At 34.6% G+C, this 20,588-nt stretch overlaps 2 protein-coding genes across 3 annotated transcripts; one reads left to right on the top strand and one right to left on the bottom strand.

Annotated features, from left to right (window-relative positions):
• Nucleotides 1-1,907: 1,907 nt before the first annotated feature.
• Nucleotides 1,908-4,908, bottom strand: LOC143566603 (uncharacterized). 2 transcript variants are annotated; one of them, XM_077053257.1, is made up of 6 exons: nt 4,557-4,908; nt 3,626-3,740; nt 3,340-3,514; nt 3,174-3,230; nt 2,268-2,455; nt 1,908-2,182 (listed from the first exon to the last, which is right to left on the bottom strand). In XM_077053257.1, exons 1-6 carry the CDS (start codon nt 4,811-4,813, stop codon nt 2,057-2,059), a joined length of 918 nt encoding a protein of 305 aa, XP_076909372.1. In that variant the 5' UTR covers nt 4,814-4,908; the 3' UTR covers nt 1,908-2,056. The 2 variants fall into 2 exon arrangements, with proteins under 2 accessions (XP_076909372.1, XP_076909373.1); XM_077053258.1 differs by having other exon boundaries at nt 3,174-3,227.
• Nucleotides 4,909-16,477: 11,569 nt separating this feature from the next.
• LOC143566602 (serine/threonine-protein kinase SRK2I-like) lies at nt 16,478-20,081 on the top strand. Its single transcript, XM_077053256.1, has 9 exons — nt 16,478-16,701; nt 17,546-17,620; nt 17,932-18,033; nt 18,118-18,171; nt 18,241-18,333; nt 18,414-18,506; nt 18,583-18,687; nt 18,783-18,881; nt 19,606-20,081. The coding sequence occupies exons 1-9, from the start codon at nt 16,525-16,527 to the stop codon at nt 19,891-19,893; spliced, it is 1,086 nt and encodes a 361-aa protein (XP_076909371.1). The 5' UTR covers nt 16,478-16,524; the 3' UTR covers nt 19,894-20,081.
• Nucleotides 20,082-20,588: the final 507 nt, after the last annotated feature.

The following is a 20,588-nucleotide window of genomic DNA, read 5'->3' as shown; positions in this document are numbered from 1 at the left end:
TCTAAATTTGTTTCATTTTGACTTAGAAATATCTTATGGTCAAATCAAAATTGTGTTAACTATAGTTTGTGCTATGAATAAACTTAGGTTGTTAATCACTTAATTGTACTAAAACAAGTGGTTTTATAATCTAAATAAAAACATAGATAAAATAATTGTATTCCCAAAAATTAATAAAATGTTATATTTGAAAAGAAATAAAATGGGTTAGATCGATCAAAAACTATATAAATATATACCGACACAGGTTATGATCGTACCGATGGTAGTACTGACATTGTTTGGTAAGTATGGATTGGATTCGTTTCATTAACTGGTATGGTACCAACAATCAGCACAATTTACGACAACAAAAATAACTTGTTATGGTATTGATACTCGGTATTGTTTACAATGAAAAAGGCTTATTTACAATGGTTACATTAATAAAATAATGTATAAACATATATTGGTACTAGTTTTGATAGTACTGATAACAATATTGATGGTGTTTGGTAAGTCTCGATTCCATTCGTCAGTGTATCAGTACGTTACCGACACTTGATATAGCTTAAATTAATTACCAACCCAAAAAAACACATTTCGAATACATGTTTGTTTTCTACAACATTTGTGTTTGAACGTTGATAGAAGAAAATTAAACACATCAACGTATTCAATCTTTTTTTAGTTAACCAATACAAGTGCCTATGTTGTTCGGTCGATCGATATCAGTTAAATTCTTCATTGGTGCTGACACTCATTCTCGTATACTCTCCTTTACTTGTAGGTTGATCTCATTATGGATGCGCAAGTGAAGACCTTTCCTCAACTTCAACTATTTTATGTGATCTCGAAGAAGATATCATTCAAATTAAGAACTCGTGCGCATGCTTTAAAATAAAACATCTTGGAAAGTTGTGACATTTCCTACGCAACGAGTAGTGTACTATGATATTAACTATGTATCTAATCTAAGCACTCTAAGATCAACTACTGGCTATGCGTTTCTGCTATGGTCAAGTGCGGTATCATGGTGCAGTAAACGTCAACTAATGTGTCGTTATCAACAACTCAAGAAGAATACCGAGTTGTAGCCATGGCAGCTCGATCAAGAAAGTGTCTGGCCCTTTCAACTATTCAAGATTTGGTCTTTTCCATGATAATCGTTTAGCGATTCAACTTGCTAAGAACCTTACTTTCCATGCACGAGCTAAACGCATTGAAGCTCATTATCACTTCACTAGTGTGAAAGCTAAGGAAATTGTTGTTAATTTGTTTATGCGACAACGTAACTATATATAGGAGAAGTGGGTGTTGAGAGGGAGTGTTAATATGCAACACCCATCGCCAGTTGCGGCTCCATGCCCAACGTGATTCAACCCAGTTGCCGGTCGCTTAGTTGTATTAGCGGTTCACATCACCCAGTTGTGGTTCTGTGCATTTGGTTGCGGCTCATGTCGTTAACAAAGTCAATTTTTCTGCCTTATTTTCACTTGAGTATACATATGATACATATATTGTCACATTGAACCAAAAAGCACTAAAACGTCTATGCCACTCGTGTGACCGTCGCAACTTAATTTCGATGGTTCCAAGGGTTTTCTATGACACCTCCTAACAACACTCGTAATCGCTTTCATTACTACTAATATCCAAAGTCACCACTTGAATATGAAACATCCAACCAGTCACAGTCACTGATAACCAAAACTAAAATGAGGAGAGAGGTTTAGGGCTTTGCGGTTTTGCATCGGTTGAAAGCTAGTACTCGCAACATCAGTCTAGGAAGGAATGTATTCGGATGGTCGTGAATGTCAAGCTAGCTAAAGCTTATTGACTCGACAATTTGACATTAAATTTGGAGACAGTAAATCAAACTATCTTCATGATGGAAGATCTTAAGCATATATAAATCCATCAAAAACTTGAGCAAAACCAACAGTTTTCAATAATCATGTTTGGTGTTCACATTTTCATTTGAGGGTTAAAAATTCCATTTTCATTAACTGAAATATTATCAATAAATAATTCAAGCCAAAAGTATCCAAAACTACATGTTCCTAACTAGCAAGATTCACCTTTCTGCCTTTATGAAATGAGGTGACAAAAGTTTTGAAACTGTGAATCCAGTGAATGTGTCAACGTCGAAGAGCTCTTTCAACTTATCATCACATAAAATCCGTCTTTTGTCCGAGGGATCCTATACGCATGTTTCAGATGAATGTTTAACGCGTTAGTTATGACAACATTAATAATATTCTAATGATTGAGACATACATATGTACCTGGAGGTTATTTTGTTTAATGTAGTCCCATATTCTCTTAACAACATCCGAGCGTGCCAATGCGTCTTCACCTGTTCCAAGAAATTTCAATAAAGCTTCTGAAAGTGGAACCGGAGCCATAAGACCCGAACCACTGCCGCCGCCTCCGGCACTCTTTTGTTTCTTCTTTCTTTTGGGCTCGTCTGAGTCTGTAAGCCAAACTAAGTGAGACTACAACTTTGTAAACTAACCAAACATTCAGTGAGCCGTTTGGCGGGAAGTTTGTTTATGTTCGTTTATTTAATAAACGAAAACATGAACAAAACTCTTGTTCATTTAGCTAATCGAACAAGCATGAACACATGAATGTTTTTTTCATTTAAATTCGTTTATGTTCGTTATTAACACTCATATATGTTTGTTAGTTTACGTATGTTCGTTTACAGTTGTTACTATATTCATTTTTATATTTTTAGGCGCATTACAATTTGGTCTAGTTCTAATAGCCTTTTAGACCCCAAATTGCTGTTCACGTTTACTTTTAATGGGCTTAAGCTCAGTTATGCCCGTTTATTTACGTTCATGAACCATATTTTTATACCATTAGCGAACGAACGAGCATAAATGAACACAAACACGTTGATTTTCTTAATGAACACACAAGAAGGAAAAAAAAACCGTCCGCTTAACTGTCTGTGTTCTATCGTTTGTTCGGTTAAAGTTAAACGAACACGAACATGCTCCCTTCGGGTCCATTCGGTTTTTTTACATCCCTAATTACAGCTTTAAAGTTTAAACCATTGAGATGATTAACATTCTCTACATCAAAATTTCCCATTTCTCAGTCTGTTCTCCCAAAATGATTGCTTATTTAACGTTAAGTCGTTAACTTATAAGAAGAGTAAAATAAAAATAAATAGAGCCCGCCTTCTTCTTTTGCCTTCTTTGGCTTCTTTTCCTTGGGTTCTACACTAGCTTGAGCTGCTGCAGATAATAATATTTCAGTCATAAATATAAAACAGTAAGCAAAAAAAAAAAACTTAATATTAACTGTACTGTTATAACTATGAAGAACAATGATATGAAAATATACCACCATCAGAATTCAATGGCCATATATGCTTAGCAAGAGCCTTATTCATTTGAAACATATCAATCGTATCCACACCAAATAGTTCACGAAACGGTTCGTCACAACGTATGTTCCTTCTATTGGCCGGATCTTGCAGATCATGTTCACGAATGTAACTCCATAGTTGTTTAACAACCTATGATTATAATGCTACCGTGCTATAATATATATATCGAGATGTATAAATCTGATTTGTGGCAATAATCACAAAACTTGATAAAACAAATATGCAGAATGGTGTTCATACCTCTGTTCTTGCTAACTCAGGTACCCCTGTGAACTTCTGAAGCTGCGGAGAAAGACTGCATAATTTGGTGAACCCGCCCCCTTTCTTCTTCACCTCTTTATTCTCATTTTTTGACCTAATTTCATGAACATGTATAAATTAAAAAAAGTAACAACTATGCTAAATTGCTAATTGATATCCAAATGTAGAAGATGACCTGATAATCTTGCTAAACACAATTAAACATCCAATTCATATGCTAATGGATTATTCATAGATATGCATACATGACCATCACTGAAATTTACATTTTTGACTTAATTTCATGAACAAATATACTTTAACAAAAGTAACAATTTTTTTTAGAAATTTGAATTCTTTTTTTCCCCAGATCAATCAAAAGCAACATATTGCTCAAGTATTGCAAAACCAAGTCTTTGATAAACTACATTGATTGCATAGCCCGCTGGACTCGGCTAAGTAGCTCCACAGCCTCAGGCGCTAGGAAACAAAAAGTATGCTAATTAATGAAACCAAATCTTCCAACCCTAATTAGCTTCCTAACCACAATTAAACATCCAATTCATATGCTAATTAATTATTCAGATATGCAAATTCATTACCATCACTTCTATTCACATTTTTTACGTGAACTATGCTTATTTTGACATACACCTCAGCTAGCGACTTTTGCAACCTTGACTAAAACTAACCTAATTATCTTCCTAAACACAATTAAACATCCAATTCATATACTAATTGATAAATATTCAAATATGCAAATTCATTATCATGACTCCAATTCACATTCACATAATTAGGGCAAAAAACAATACATCACAAATTCAAAATCCTAAATGCTAATTAACAACTTGCATACAACAATTAAACCATCAAATTAACAAATTAATAATAATAATAATAATAATGATAATAATAATAAACAACTAACTTTCGTTTTCTGCTCTTTCCATTACTCGTTTCCTCTTCATCATCTTCTTCGTTATCTTCTTCTTCTTCTTCGTTAACTTGCTGTTGAGTTTCTAAATACAAATCAATTTGTTGCCGAATAAACGCTTTTTTGTCCGTTAAATCGACTCCAAACTCTTCCTCCAGCTTCCGGCGAATACTGGCGGTGGTGGTGGTGGTGAGATCGGCGGTTGTTAAGAACTGCCGTAGCCGGCCGGTGAGTTCTGTGTCTGATACCATTATTATTATTATTATTATTATTCGCCGGCGGTGATAATTGAAATTAATTCGGTTAGAGAGTTTGAGGGGTGAGAAATGATAATATGTGAAAGTTGTTGTGGTATAGATGTTATGTTTAGTTTTGGTCCTTGTAGTTTAGTTTATGTCAGGTTCATCTTTAAAGTTTTTTTTTTTTTTTTTGAACGACCAACTAAGTAACCCCGGGTACTCCGTACGCGGCCCCCATTGGCTAAAGGTAGCCCGAGTCGGCCACTAGTCTGGACGGACGGAGCCCCTAGCGGTCCACCTATTGAAGGATTTACCGGATAAAACCCGACCCCACACCCGCCAAATGGCACGACAGCGAGGAGCCGGTAAAACCGGGTGAGATCAGGACTCGAACCCTGGCAAGCCAGGATCACCCCTCATATCTCCCATATAAATTAGTGATAATGAGATATGAACCACCTACCTCTCACTAGTAAATTCAGTGCTCTATCATTGAACAACATCCAATTTACAGGTTCGTCTCTAAAGTATTATTATTATTATTATTATTATTATTATTATTATTATTGAATTTGTATGTCCTTATTCCCAAAGGCCCAAATATCCAGCCCAGAAAACCACGTCCTCGGCCCAACAACTCCAAGAAGGCTTCTAACTTTACATAACATGCATAAGTGCACAACCCGGTTAACTAGAGGTGCACAAAAAACCCGTACCTAGAACCGGAACCGAAAAAATACCTGGAACCGGTTTTTTATACCCGGGTATTCTATACCCGAGACCGGAACCGACCCTACCCGTAAGGTATGGATAGGGTATGCATTTTGAGGTCAATACCCGTACCCGGAACCGTACCCGATTTATACCCGTAAATACCCGGACCCGGTCATACCCAATACCCGATACCCTGTTATACCCGATACCAAATTTCTAATACCCGAAATAATACATGAGTTTTTATAGTATATTTTTATGCTTGCTTCACAACTTTTATGTTTAAGTTTTGTAAAATGCATATTACTAAGTAAATAATTTGTAATTAAATGGATTTATGGTTTTTGTTATATAGTTTAATTATTTTTATACATTACAAAGCAAATTTAAATTTTAAACAAATTACAAAATGTATAAAAAATTACAAATTCAAAACCGGGTATTAATACCCGGCCGTACCCGGTTCCAATACCCGAACCCGATCATACCCTACCCGGGTACATAGGGTTGAGTTTTTCTCCTCAATACCCTACCCGAACCCTACCCGATTTATCTCAATACCCGATTTTCCAATACCCGATCATACCCGAAATCGGTTCATACCTGAACCCGGGTATTAGAAAAAACCTGATTTGTGCACCTCTACGGTTAACCTATTAATTTAATAACCGGTTATTGGTTAATGCTGAATTAATCGGTTAGACCGGTTAATTGGGTCGGTTAGTAACCGGTTTCCAAGCAAAAAAACCCTAACATGTAATTAACCGGGAAAAAAAATCAGTTTTAAAAAGAAATAATTTAAAAACCTAAAACAGTTAGCCGATTATGGGCTTAAAAATGAAAAACTGGTTACTAACCACCGGTTTTTTTACAGGTAGAAATTAGTGATTGGTTAACTGGTTTGGATGTGCACCTCTACTCTAACATGCTCAAATGGAAGATCTTTGAAATAGAGGTAAACAAATCGGGTTTTTGTGCTTTATTGTGGGACGGTTTTGGGGTTATGGTGAGTATTCTTTTGATTGGGTTCCTTCGTCTGGAAGGTCGGGTGGGTTATTATCGATCTGGGATTCTCAAGTCTTCCGTATGGAAAGGGTGGTCAAGAATAATAATTGGCTTCTAGTTTCGGGCACTGTGAAAGGAAAGAGTAGCTCGTATCATATTCTCAATGTTTATTCTCCTCAAAATCTAGTTACTAAACGAGCTCTTTGGGGGAAATTCGTGATTTGATCGAGGAGGGTAATGGGAGGTGGATTGTGGCAGGAGATTTTAACTCGGTTCGGTGTGCTGAGGATAGGCGGAATTCTTTGTTTAATGTGGGTGAGGCCAATGAGTTTAACGATTTCATTGATGATTCGAATCTTCACGAGTACTCCTTGAAAGGGAGGCGTTTTACTTTTGTCGCAGGAAATAAATTAAGCCGTATTGACAGAATCTTCGTTAATTGGGATTTCTTTATGGAATAGCCGTGTGCGGAGTATATTGCTCTCGAAAGGAATAAGCCGGATCATAGTCCGTTGGTTTTGAAAATTGGTTCTTCCAAGAACTATGGTCCCAAACCGTTTAGGTTTTTCAATTCATGGCTTGGTAGAGAGGATTTTGGGACGTTGGTTAAGAAGACGCTTGTTGATGGCTCGTTTCATGGTTCTCCGGACGCGAGATTGTTGTATAAATTTAAAGCTTTGCGTGATGCTATCACTAGATGGGCGATCGATTGTAAAGCCAAAGAAAAGGAGGAGAGGGTTTTATTGGAGCAAGAGTTGCGTGACTTGGACCAAACCTTGGAGGTCCGGGATTTGTTGGAAGAAGAGACATGGTCTTTAAGCGAAATTAAAAGACGGCTAGGCGAGTTGGATAATCATTATTACCGGGATTTGAAGCAAAAGGCTCGGTGTAATTGGGCGATTCATGGAGACGAAAATTCTCGATTTTTTCACGGTTTTATTAATAAACGTAAAGCTTCAAATTATTTTCCGGGTTTGGAAGTGAATGGGGCGTGGGAAACAAACCCGGTTCTCATTAAAAAGGAAGTTTTGCGATTCTTTGCTGGTAAGTTTAAAGAATCTATTACACATCGGCCTCGGTTGATTGGATATGGGTTTTCGGTCTTGTCTTCGGTGGAGGCGGATTTTTTGATCAGTGATTTTTCCGTGCATGAGATCAAGAAGGCGGTTTTTGATTGCGGTGGTGACAAAGCTCCTGGGCCGGATGGTTTTAATTTTAGGTTCATTCGGTTTTATTGGGAGTTGTTCGAGAAGGATTTTGTGGATATTCTTGATCATTTTCATAAGGTTAAAAGTTTTTGCTCGGGGGTTGGTTCGTCTTTTATCACCTTAATTCCTAAGGTAAACAATCCGTCTTCTTTGGGGGATTTTATACCGATAAGTCTCATTGGTTGTATTTTAAAGACTGTGTCGAAGGTGTTAGTGAATCGACTCAAAACGGTTATGAATAAGATTGTCTCAGAGCATCAGTCGGCTTTCTTATCCGGGAGATATATTCTTGATGGCCCTTTGGTGGCTAATGAGGTTATTGCTTGGGCTAAGAAGAGGGAGAGAAGAATTTTTATGTTCAAGATTGACTTCGATAAAGCCTTTGATAATGTGAATTGGGAGTTCTTGTTGTCGGTTCTTTCTCAGATGGGTTTTCCTTCGGTCTGGTGCGATTGGATTAGTGGTATCTTGTTGGCGAGCAGATCGTCTGTTCTTGTTAATGGATCTCCTACATTCGAATTTGGATGTCATAAAGGCATTCGTCAAGGTGACCCGCTATCGCCTTTTCTTTTTATTATTCTGATGGAGGCTTTTTCAGGTATGTTGAAACAAGCCTGTGATATAGGTGCGTTTCATGGTATTACTCTTCCTAATGAAGGTCCTACTTTATCCCATCTTTTTTATGCGGATGATGCTATGATTATGGGAGAGTGGTCTTCTTTTAATTTTGATAACTTGAAACGTATTCTTCGCATATTTTACTTGTGTTCGGGGCTAAAGATTAATCTCCATAAATCAGTGTTATTTGGAGTAGGTGTAGAAGATGGTGAGATCGATATCCAAGCTGGTTTCATGGGTTGTAAGCCGGGTAGAATCCCGTTTTCTTATCTAGGGATTATGGTTGGCGCTAACATGAATAGGGTGGTTAATTGGGAACCGGTTGTGTCCAAGTTCAAGAAGAGGCTATCTAAATGGAAAGTTAATTCGTTATCTATTGCCGGTCGGTTAACCCTTATTAAATCGGTGCTGGATAGTCTTCCCACTTATTATTTTTCGCTTTTTAAGGCACCCAAGAAGGTTACCAATGATTTAGAAGCTTTGATGAGAAGGTTCTTATGGGGTGGTTCGGATGAAGTGAGGAAGATGTCATGGGTGGCTTGGGAGGTAGTCACCAAACCTATAAAAGAAGGGGGTTTAGGTATCGCTCGTTTAGAGGTTAATAATCAAGCGCTGATTACTAAATGGCTTGGGAGATTTCTAAATGATCATCACGCGATGTGGAGAAGAGTAGTGTTGTCTATTCACGGGTCCTCGCGCTGTTGGGGGCTTGCTCCGGTTAATAATGGAGTTCCCGGGGTTTGGAAGAATTGTGTTATGTTTTGGAACAAATTTAAGGTTGATGGTGTGGGTTTTAATAGAGTGATCCGGGCCACAGTTGGGAATGGTCGCCAAGTTCGGTTTTGGACGGATTTGTGGTTGGGTTCGGCGCCGATTATGGACAAGTATCCGTCCTTATATGCGGTAGAAAAACATAAAAATGTCTTGTTAGCAGATCGGTTGGTGGTCACTGGATCTTCTCGTCGCATTGTGTGGGATTGGCTTAGAGCTCCTTGCTCCCAACAGGAGGTGATCGAGAAGCAGGAGTTGGAAGATCTCCTTCAAGGGGTGGTGATGGTTGACCGTGAAGATTCATGGTCTTGGGCGGTTGGTAGCTGCAAAGAGTTCGAGGTTTCGGCGATTAAAAGATGGATGGTGCGGTCCGTTGTGGATGCTGGGAGTTCCAGTTTCCAATGGAGCGATTGGGTCCCGAAAAAATGTAATATTTTTATGTGGAGGGCCGTTCTGGATAGTCTTCCAACCAAGCAGGCTTTAGCTAGACGTCATTTGCATTGTGATGATCATAGTTGCGCTTTATGTGAGAGTAATGAGGAATCGCTCGAGCACTTGTTAACCGGGTGTTTCATTTCTATGGCCGTTTGGAATGCGATTGGTTCATGGTGCAACATCCCTAGATCTTTTGTTTTTCATGTCAATGATTTGGTGGAAGTGCATAAGGTTTGTGGTGCGACGGGGAATAAGAGATTGATTATTCATGGAATTGTCATCATTACTTGTTGGAGGATTTGGCGTGCTAGGAATGAAAAGATTTTTTCGGGCAAGAACACTAAGGTGGCAGAAATGGTTGCGGATATAAAATCTTTGGGTTTTCTTTGGTATAAAAATAGATCTAAGATAGGGGTAGTGGATTGGAAAAGTTGGTGTTTATTTGATGTAACGTGATTGTTGGTTTTGGTTTTTGGATTTCAGCGTCTTTCTCCGTCTTGGTGATAGTCGTTGGTTGTGTTTGTTTTTAATGAAAGTCAATTTTCAAAAAAAAAATATATTTTATTTAATCAATCCCATTAACCATAGATTAAAAGTCTTCAAAAAAACCCAAATGTCACTATACATGCACATCAAATCCATTTTATTTCCAATTTAACGATTTTATAATACCAATTACTATCATCAACACATTTTCAAAGATTAAATCAAGAACAAACCCTTCATCATCAAATTAGGTTTACAATCAAATTTCTTAGATTATTGAAATATATAATACAAACAAGATCGAGTATTATATTTGATTCTCATTACATATAGATCATTTTGAAGGAGAAATCTACCAGTAATTTGTATACTCGAGTTTATCACTTTTAATTTTATATACCAACAATCTAGGGCCGCCCATGAGAGGCAGGGAGAGCGACAATTCTAGGCGCAGTCTCCTGTGAGACCCGAGGTTTCTTAGAAAATAATTATATAAATATAAGAATATATATTAAATCCAATTCAAATCCATGTATTTTAGGCCGCTAAACTCATTTTATTTAAAATGATCGTGTAGTTCTTTTTTCAAAACCCATTAACTTATTTACAGTTTACGTACGCAACAACCAACAATTCAAAGATTTCAAACAAAAACATAAACCATTAGGCGACCATCGGCCTCCCTTCCTAGTTCCCTGTTCTCATCTTTTAGCCCAATCCCACCTTCGTTCACTCTGTTAGTTGTCCAGTCGAACAAGGTTAGTAGAGAGCAACGAACCAAGGCCCAAGGGGACTAATCACTGATTCAAAGTTTCAATAGCATGTATGAATTGATGAAATGATGTACTTATAATACTGTAGTGGTTTTCAATTATACATTGCAATAACTTTCATGTTTGGGATTGTTTAATTTTAAACACTACTGTGCTTGCTTTTTTGTGTATTTCAATGGGTTAATGTTTCAATTTTTAATTTTGTGTTTCAGTTTTATAAATTTTTATGTTAAGTTTTAGATATTTTGTCTCCTGAATGCTTATTCAGTACTTAAAAACGTAAAAAGAGAAAAATAAAATAATAGTATGTTTAGGAGTATTTTAGAGCTTTCTTTAAGGCCATTTTATACATGCACCAGATAATCGATTTTTTCATCTAACATTTTTTATATTTTTAGAGATCTAGCATTGCCTTTTTTACCTCTTCTAAGCTCTTTCTAACCTCATAAACCATCGTTCTCCTTCACAGACTTTCAACCATAGCCACCACCCCTCACTCCTCCACTGGGTGTCGCCCCTCCACCGACCCTATTCTACCGATTGAAATCCAACACTCGAGGCATAAACCTATTGTACCCTGCCTATCGTCCTTGTTGCTCTTCACCACCGCCACTGCCTAGCGTCTCTTCCGAACTTCAACGTTCACTGAAATTAACAACCATCAAATTTTTTATTTGCTAAAATTTTCTTGTGATATGACTGAAAGTAGTCATTAATTTTTTGTGTATTTGAAAATTGAAATCATATATTATGAGAACTCATATTTAAAAGATCTAGGTTTGATTTTTTTACTTGAGGAAATTATATCATTCACCATATATTTTAGTTTATTTTAGCAGTGTGCATAAATTAAAAAATAAACGTCATTGTTATTACAAACTACAGACATTCGGTTCATCTCTTAATCTATAGAAATCTGCATATGTGATTCACAAATTATAGACATTTTTCCTTTTAAAACCCAAACTACACATAAGTCTCACGTCAAAAACGCATAGATAAAAGGATTTTTACACGAGTTACTAATAAATTGTCAATAAGATAAGATGATCAATGAATTCATCATATTCACCACACAACCTACCAAATACTCCATTAACAATTCAAATTATTATTTAAGAAATACTGCATTTAAGAAAAATAGACGAGAAAAAACTTGATTAGAATTTTCTTAGGTGAAAACAAAAGTCAATAACGAAGTGTTTAACTGTTGCTTGAAAAATTCCACCAAATGCAATTTACCGTTTATGTTTGTTTTGTCAAGTGTCTTTTATTAATTATTTAATTTCATTTTTTATACAATGAGGTTATCTTTTATAGAAATTCTTTCCACTTTAAAATAAAGTATTCTTTTCTTTCCCCTTTCACGTTATTCTATGGTCAATTTGTTAATTTATATATCACCCATTTGCAAATAAAAAAACGTTTTGGATTAACAAGTTGAAATAATTAATGAAGAATTTTTTTTAAAGGCATGCATCAAATAATTGTAACATTTTATATAAAACCAAACTCAACATAAAATAGCTTGCTAATTAAATAATTGGGTCCGAGTTGGTGTAATAGATGTAGCGGTTAACATGTTGAGTTGATAATCACAAGCATTACTTATATTTGATTAAACCTTAACTGAGCACACTTAAATGGTGTAACTTATTTATACAACTGAGCTAAGAATGTTGACGGATTGTAATTAAGTTGTAAACAAATCTTAAGCATAGAGGCATTGGTGGTTGTAAACGAGTTATAAAAAATGTATTTACTAAAATTGGCATTATAAAATAAAACTTAAATTCTACTTTTAGATTTAAATAGGCTGGCATGCAATATGATTAAATAATCGTTAACGAGTTATTAAAATCAACTTAAACACGACAATATAATTTCATTTGATAAAAATATTAGCTCAAGCATAGTCTTTATTACACAAGTTTGATATGACAATACAATAAGAGGCGTAGCTAGGTTGGGAGCCAGGGATATAACCCCATAAGGTTTTGAAACCGAACCCAAGAAATAGTGAGGGAAATTCTTAAAAAAAAGTACTTAAATCTATACAAATATTAACATACAAACCAATGCTAAATAGTTAACAAATATAAAATAACTAAGCCTATTTTATACAGATAAACAAATAAGTTAATTTAATATTAAATAACATGTACGTTTAGCCTGCCCTTTAAACTATGACTAACGCAAATAACTTTAAAGTTTGTGTTTTTATAATCAAAGACTCCAAATTGAGGACGTCTAGTTTTTCTATTGTAAATTAGATTGAGACTTCAATGAATAGTTGAAATTACAAATCCTGGAAAATTATTGCTCTCACTTTGAGAATTTAAAAATCTTTTAGTTTATTATTTAATCAATTTTTAAAAGTTTCTCCAAATAGCAAATTATTAGGAATTAAAAAAATATGTGACTAGAGTCACTAGACGCACGAAATAACAAATCCAGTTGAACCTATTTTAATGTATAAAATCTTTAAACAAATACTAGACACTTTTCATGGTCAAAACATCTTTTTCTTATAATAAGTTGTATTATTTTTATACAATATTAAGCGATTTGAGCAGGAAGCTTAAACTGTCACTAAAAATAATATTAAGTTATCGTATTAACTGCCTCTGATTAAACTTTCTTTGGACTTTTGTTTATAAGTTATACCTAATGAGCATGAGTGATACATGGAGTCACACAAGCAAGACATACATTCATTCACTCATCATTCGTTAGGTCTAGTGAGTGATGAGTGATATTAAAATTAATTAATTATTAAGAATATTTTGAAATGAGTGACTTCACGAGCGGAATCACATTAACTAGGTACCCACTTACCACTCATTAGACTCGCATTGCGTTCCTGCGATTTTGAACCTCGTAGCACACTTCCCCCTCACGGCTCACCTCTCACGATGAAGTACAATACGTATTTTTCGGGTGTAAAGCAAATTCTAAAACCATAGTATCTTTCATTAATATTTTTTGCTTTGGGGAGAATCTGATGACATAATTTATGCACACGATTTTGATAAGAAACATGATAACACATGTTAAAGTTGGAATACAGGAAAACTATACAACTTTTTTGCTATTAGTTCCCTTAAAAAAAGTGTGTGTTGTGCGGTGACGTCCCTACCACCAATCCTCTCCCACACTTAAACCATAAACCATTACAATAGAATTTCATATGGGTGTCACCGCCAAAGGTGAAAGAGCTCCCTTGGGTGCCACTAGCTTTCTTTTTATGAGGCAAACTTATTTTTCAACCAATCAAATTATCTCTTTTTTAATTTATTTTTTTAAAATAAGTGCCTCCATGCTTACATGACGGGACGTTTTTCTACTTTTTAAATTAAACTACTACACATTATCTAAATATTATAATGAAGCTTCAACTTATAATTTTTATTTATACGCCTAGTCGTACTATAAAAATAAAGAAAAAATAAATAATAAAAATTTTATAGTAACACACTAACACAAAATGATTTGATACCAGAAATACAATATTTGGTCGATAATGCGTTAAAATGGATATCAAATTCCATTGTTTTAAACCAGACAATCTGATTGATTATAATTTAATTCATTTCCTTATATAAATGGTTGATACCTAAACCCATGATCCTATTTTCAAACCAAACCCAAATAAAAATAATATGTTTTATACATTAAACTTTTAATAATATCTACTCGTTTCGTGTCACAATATTAGTTAGAGCAAGTTGTTTCAAGAAAATATTAAACACAACAAGTTGCATTTTGCAAATTGAATAAAGTACTACTAATTTAATTATGATTTGGCAGCAACAACAATAACATATATGTCAGGTTCTTTTCCATCTATTTATCTATAACATATATAAACGAAGACATAAAAATTTGTGTCGCGATGTGGTCGCTCCCTTTTTTTTTGAGTCACCAGATTTGCTTGATTTTTAAATGGAGGCTTCTCATGCATTTGACCCGAATTCATGGGTATGGGTCTTACCAAACCCAGATATTCTTTAAACGAGTTATAACATCTCATTAAATTAAAAATTATTCTCACCAAATTATTGATGTAAAAATCCTATAAAATAGGATATACTAAAAATTAATATCTTATTTATTTTAAAAAGATATATATATATATATATATATATATATATATATTATTTAAATTAAAAAACCAATTTGATATTAAAAAAATAGTATATTATTAACTTTCATATATATTATTTATAATTAAAAAACCAATTTTATAGTAAAAGAAATAAACGGGTCTTGGGTCTCATTAAAACCATATAGCTTTTAAATCGGGTTATAACATCTCATTTATTTGTCAAACAATTTATCATCAAACCATAAGTATATTATTAACTTTCATACAATAAAAAAATATAAATGCAAAAAATAAATAAGTATTAGAACAAATAATATAAAACAACCCCGTAATATAGGGGTAAAAACTAGTTACGTATATATGAAGATACCTAAATTTAAACTCTTCAATAAATTTAGAAATGAGTTATATTTGTTTACAAAGAAATTATTAAATTATTAAATCACATAAGTAGATGGTGTGAAAATTAGTCCTAATTCGAGTAACAAAGTGAAAATAGTATAAAAAAAAGTGATTCATTGGGCTAATACATATTCATTAATACATTTAATTCATACAAAACTGGACTTAATAATTATAACTATGGTCTATTGACCGATAATAATCTCTACTTACACTTAACCAATGATGATATATTAATATTAACATTCTCTTTTGTTATCACTAGCAATTCCGATATTATAATCATCATAGAATTATACATGATTTTCACTTTATTTCTTTCATAATGATGATCATAAACGAAACGGAGAAAAGTATAAACAAAAATCGAGTATAAACCACATGTAAAATTAAGTATAAAGTCTATGATGGCTATATTGGAATCAGCGGCGAAACTTGGACTAAGACACCTGGGCGGCTAGACTCAAAAAACATACAAAATTTCACAAACAAAGAGGGCCGACTTAAAATTTTGGCCGAAAACGACTAAATTTACACTACGTATAAAAGATTTCGGCAAAAAACGGCTAAATTTACACTATGTATAAAAATTTTCTGACGAAAACGGATAAATTTAAACTATTGCATGAAAAAACAGGGGGCGGTGCCACCCCTGGCCCTAAGCAACCTTCGCCATTGATTGGAGTTGCTCTTATCAACAATAGTGAAAAACTAGAATTATCATTGGTCAAACCGTAAATAACCTGAATATTTTTTTAAAATGACAACTTTCATGTTTTTTTAATTTTTAAGTTACCCCACTTCCCAAATTTGAAGAGCCCGTTACCGACTCTGACCAGCCTATACTATCTTAAACTTGAAAAAAAAAATTATTGTCTCTCTCTTTTTTTTTAATATAAAAAACATATGATGGCCGATTCTAACTAAGTCTACACATAAAACCCGACAAAGATTCAATAAAACCAATATCATCACTTGTCGTCTGGCAACCAAACTCTAGCCAAAACGATACCGTATCACCCTGTTTCTCTGCATCAATAATAATAATAATAATAATAATATATATATATATATATATATATATATATATATATCAACCAGATGCAACTCACGTTTAAGTATTTGTATTTGTGTTGCATGCTGATATACTGTTTCCTGGTTATGAAACTGTAACGTGAGTTTTTTGTTTTTTTGAGTTGGAATATGGATATGGATTTGCCTGCGGTGAATCCGGTCGTCGAGATGGCGATCATGCATGATACTGATCAGTATGACTTTGTTCGGGATATCGGGTCGGGTAATTTTGGTGTTGCAAGGCTTATGAGAAATAAAGAAACTAAAGAGCTTGTTGCTGTTAAGTATATTGAGAGAGGTGAAAAGGTTAGTTAATTAGTTTTGTTATTATTATTATTATTATTATTATTTGAGTTTTGATTTATGATCATAGTATATATAAGTTTTATACTAAATATGGAAATTATTTTTAGCATGTTAATATTGGTTAAGTATATTATTATTATTATTATTAATTATTATTATTATTATTGGTTTTTACTAATCACAACTATTATCTTTTGGTCGTCGTCGGTCCCAACTAACGAATTGGCTTCTGACAGTCCCAACTTTTAACGTATTTGTTCTCAACGGTCCGCTACTAACAGAATCCTAACGCTGTTAGTTGCAGGTCGCCGGAAAACTGTTTATTTGCCAGAAAAGTCACATTTTTTTCCGAAAAACTCAGCATTTTCGTCCCAAACATCTTTGTAACTTTGTATCGGACCTTTAGGAATATTTTTCTAGTAAAAGCCGCAATTATTGAGGTCGCTAGAACCCTAGAACCGTCATCGGAATCGGTTGGTGGTGCTCAAGTGGTGGTGATTGGTTAGTGGTGAGTCAATTGGTGGTGGTGACGATGTTCATGTGGTGTTTTCCGAAAAAAATGTGACTTTTCCGGGAAAAAACGGTTTTCCGGCGACCTGCAACTAACGACGTTAGGATTATGTTAGTCGCGGACCATTGGGAACATATACGTTAAAAGTTGAGATCGTTAGCTCAACCAGTTCTTTAGTTGGGACCGGCATCGACCAAAAAGCGATAGTTGGGACTAATAAAAACCAATATACCTTATTATTATTATGAGTTTTGATTTATGATCATAATATATATAAGTTTTATACTAAATATGGAAATTATGTTTAGCATGTTAATATTGGTTGTGTTTTAGATAGATGAGAATGTTCAAAGGGAAATCATTAATCACAGGCCTTTGCGGCATCCGAATATAGTGCGGTTTAAAGAGGTTTGAAATCGTTAATACTTTCTTGATTTGGTTATTATGTGTTAAACCCAGTGGCGAAGCTTGGTCTAGAACGCCTGTGGGGGGGGGATTCAAAATGTATGGAAAAATTCATAAACGAAAGGGGGGGGGGGGTGTCAATTTTTGGTCTGAAACGGTAAATTTATATACATATAAAAGTTTTCAGGAGAAAAACGGCTAAATTTACACTACTGTGCGAAAAAACAGTGGCCCCCCTGGGTCCTTGCTATGCTTCGCCCCTGGTTAAACCGTGATTCAAATAGTTAATATGTTTATATTTTGTTAATTCAAAGGTCATATTGACCCCGACTCATCTAGCGATTGTTATGGAATATGTTGCTGGCGGGGAGTTGTTTGACAGAATTTGTAACGCGGGTCGCTTCAGTGAGGATGAGGTACTTTTATTTTGCATAATTTTTTTATTTTATGTTTTTCACTAATTATATAAAACATGAAAAACTAATTTAGTTTTTGTGTAGGCGCGGTTCTTCTTTCAGCAACTGATATCCGGTGTCAGCTACTGTCACGCAATGGTATGTGTTTGATATTATTTATATGACTAGATCGAAATGTGCTAACTATTTTTGTTATGTCGGTTGTAGCAAGTATGTCATCGAGACTTGAAGCTAGAAAACACGTTGATAGACGGAAGCCCTGCTCCCAGATTAAAGATATGTGATTTTGGTTACTCAAAGGTATAATAATTAATAAGCATGATACAACTTATTATTATAAAATCTTGATTTTGGTATAATTTGTGAATGTTGTATTGCAGTCATCGGTATTGCATTCGCAGCCGAAATCTACAGTTGGGACACCAGCATACATTGCTCCAGAAGTGTTGGCCACACAAGAATATGATGGGAAGGTATGAAATTCGACACGTTTTTGCCAAAAATAAAAAGAAAAAAAATAAACAACTTATCGGGGTGCATTGTTTTCAGATTGCGGATGTGTGGTCTTGTGGTGTGACGCTATACGTCATGCTTGTTGGCGGATATCCTTTTGAGGATCCAAATGAACCAAGAGATTTCAGGAAAACTATACATGTACTTAACATATCACTTAGCTAAAACTTGCATTTTATTAATATTAATTTATTTTCATTTAAATTTTAACAAATGCACATTTTGATGGTCTGCAGAGAATTCTCCATGTTCAGTATTCGATTCCGGATAATATTGAATTGTCACCTGAATGTCGCCACTTACTGTCACGAATCTTCGTTGGCGACCCTGCACAGGTTGATTAATATCATTTTGTCACATTGTTCATGTTCGGCTGTTAAGGAAATAATGTGGTCCCGAATGGTTCACGAACACTTACCGAACAAGATTTTATGTTCGTGTTCGTTCATTAAGGAAATGAATGTGTTCACGAACACAAATAAAATCGGCAGAGCCTAGAGATTGAGACTGATGTATTCATCAATAACAAATTGAATGAACACGAACAAGGGCATATTCGTGTTCGTTCAGTTAATTTTAAACGAACACAAACACTTAATCGAATAAATATTTATGTTCATGTTCGTTTATTTAAAGAGTGAACATTTGTGTTCATTTATGTTCGTTTGTTTAAAATCTCTAAACGAACATAACTGAACATATTGGAACAAACGCAAATGAGCACAAACAAACATAAACGAACATAATTAAAATACTTAAATGAACCCAAATTAACAAATATAAAACCTTTAAGTAGATGACTCATCCAGATTATATTTAATTATTTTCTATTAATACATAAATAAACTAACATAAACGAACGTTCATGAAAACGGAACATGCTTTCATGTTCGTTCGTTTAGTTAACGAACATAATTTTTTTGTTCATGTTCGTTCATTTATTAAACAAACAAACATAAACGAACTTCCTGCCGAATGGTTCATGGACAGTTCACTGAACGCTCATTTCGTTTACAGGCCTAAATTTATTGTTAACCATTTGTGTATGCAATTAAACAGCGAATCACAATGACGGAAATAAAGACGCACGAATGGTTTCTAAAGAACATGCCTGCGGATCTAATGGATGAAGAGAGCATGGTGAACATTCAGTTTGAAGAGCCTGATGAACCTATGCAAAGTGTGGATTCAATCATGAAGATACTATCCGAGGCAACAATCCCGACTGTCGGTCTTTATGATCTTGATATGATGGACGATGATCTAGACTTTGATCTACACGACTTTGACTCTGATCGTGAAGAACTTCATATTGACAGCAGTGGTGAGATTGTGTACGCGCTGTGATCATACTTACATGTATTGAAAATGTTGAATATGACACGAGTATTAACTATTAAGTCTATTGACTTATAGACTTATGGACTTATGGTTTATGTATCTGCTACTATTATGTTGTATAAAAATGAAATGAAATGGAAACAGAGAAGCTTCATTTAATATGTAATATGTTTTAGTGACAGTACAACTATTGGCTATAACAGTTATTATTGTACATAATTAGTTTGACTAACGTTGACTAACGAAAATCGTTAGCAAGCGACTATAGACCTTGGTGCTCCGTCCTCACCGCCATTGTGCACGAGTATTGTGTGTGTATCAATAGCAACAATTCAAACTCAAACAGAAGAAATGGATCCTTGTAATGCCACTGAGTTAAAATGTATAGTAACAGTTTTTGCATAACTGGCCACTCCAGAAACATTTAAGTTAGTGGTGATTTCCGCTCACCATTAACACAGATTGATTCAATACAAGTTGTGAGAGTCACTCGGGAACCAACAGTTAGTATTAGAGCTTCCATCTCGCATGTAGAGTCACATTATAAATGACTATACCACAGTATATATTAATGAAATTAATAGTCTTTCAGGCTTCAGCACACAATATGTCTTGTCGGTTAATAATAGTTTTTTTATTAGTACTCGAGTAGGAAAAAAAAAGTGTAAGTTATCTTGGATATAGTAGTTGAAAAACACTCT

The sequence above is a fragment of the Bidens hawaiensis genome, unplaced genomic scaffold (assembly GCF_021521415.1).
Source record: "Bidens hawaiensis isolate Kalapana, Puna unplaced genomic scaffold, B.hawaiensis_p1.1 tig00022925_1, whole genome shotgun sequence".
Lineage (NCBI taxonomy): Eukaryota > Viridiplantae > Streptophyta > Magnoliopsida > Asterales > Asteraceae > Bidens > Bidens hawaiensis.
Note: the sequence above shows the minus strand (reverse complement) of the source record. Positions and strands in the feature narration are given on the sequence as shown.

Excerpts from the sequence above, each read along its gene's own strand:
- LOC143566602 (XM_077053256.1), top strand. The coding sequence starts at position 16,525 with ATGGATATGGATTTGCCTGCGGTGAATCCGGTCGTCGAGATGGCGATC. Across the intron at positions 17,621-17,931 it reads ATATAGTGCGGTTTAAAGAG|GTCATATTGACCCCGACTCA; the intron begins GTTTGAAATCGT and ends GTTAATTCAAAG. Across the intron at positions 18,334-18,413 it reads GTGATTTTGGTTACTCAAAG|TCATCGGTATTGCATTCGCA; the intron begins GTATAATAATTA and ends GTTGTATTGCAG.
- LOC143566603 (XM_077053257.1), bottom strand. The coding sequence starts at position 4,813 with ATGGTATCAGACACAGAACTCACCGGCCGGCTACGGCAGTTCTTAACA. Across the intron at positions 3,231-3,339 it reads GCCATTGAATTCTGATGGTG|CAGCTCAAGCTAGTGTAGAA; the intron begins GTATATTTTCAT and ends TATTATCTGCAG. Across the intron at positions 2,183-2,267 it reads TTAAACAAAATAACCTCCAG|GATCCCTCGGACAAAAGACG; the intron begins GTACATATGTAT and ends ACATGCGTATAG.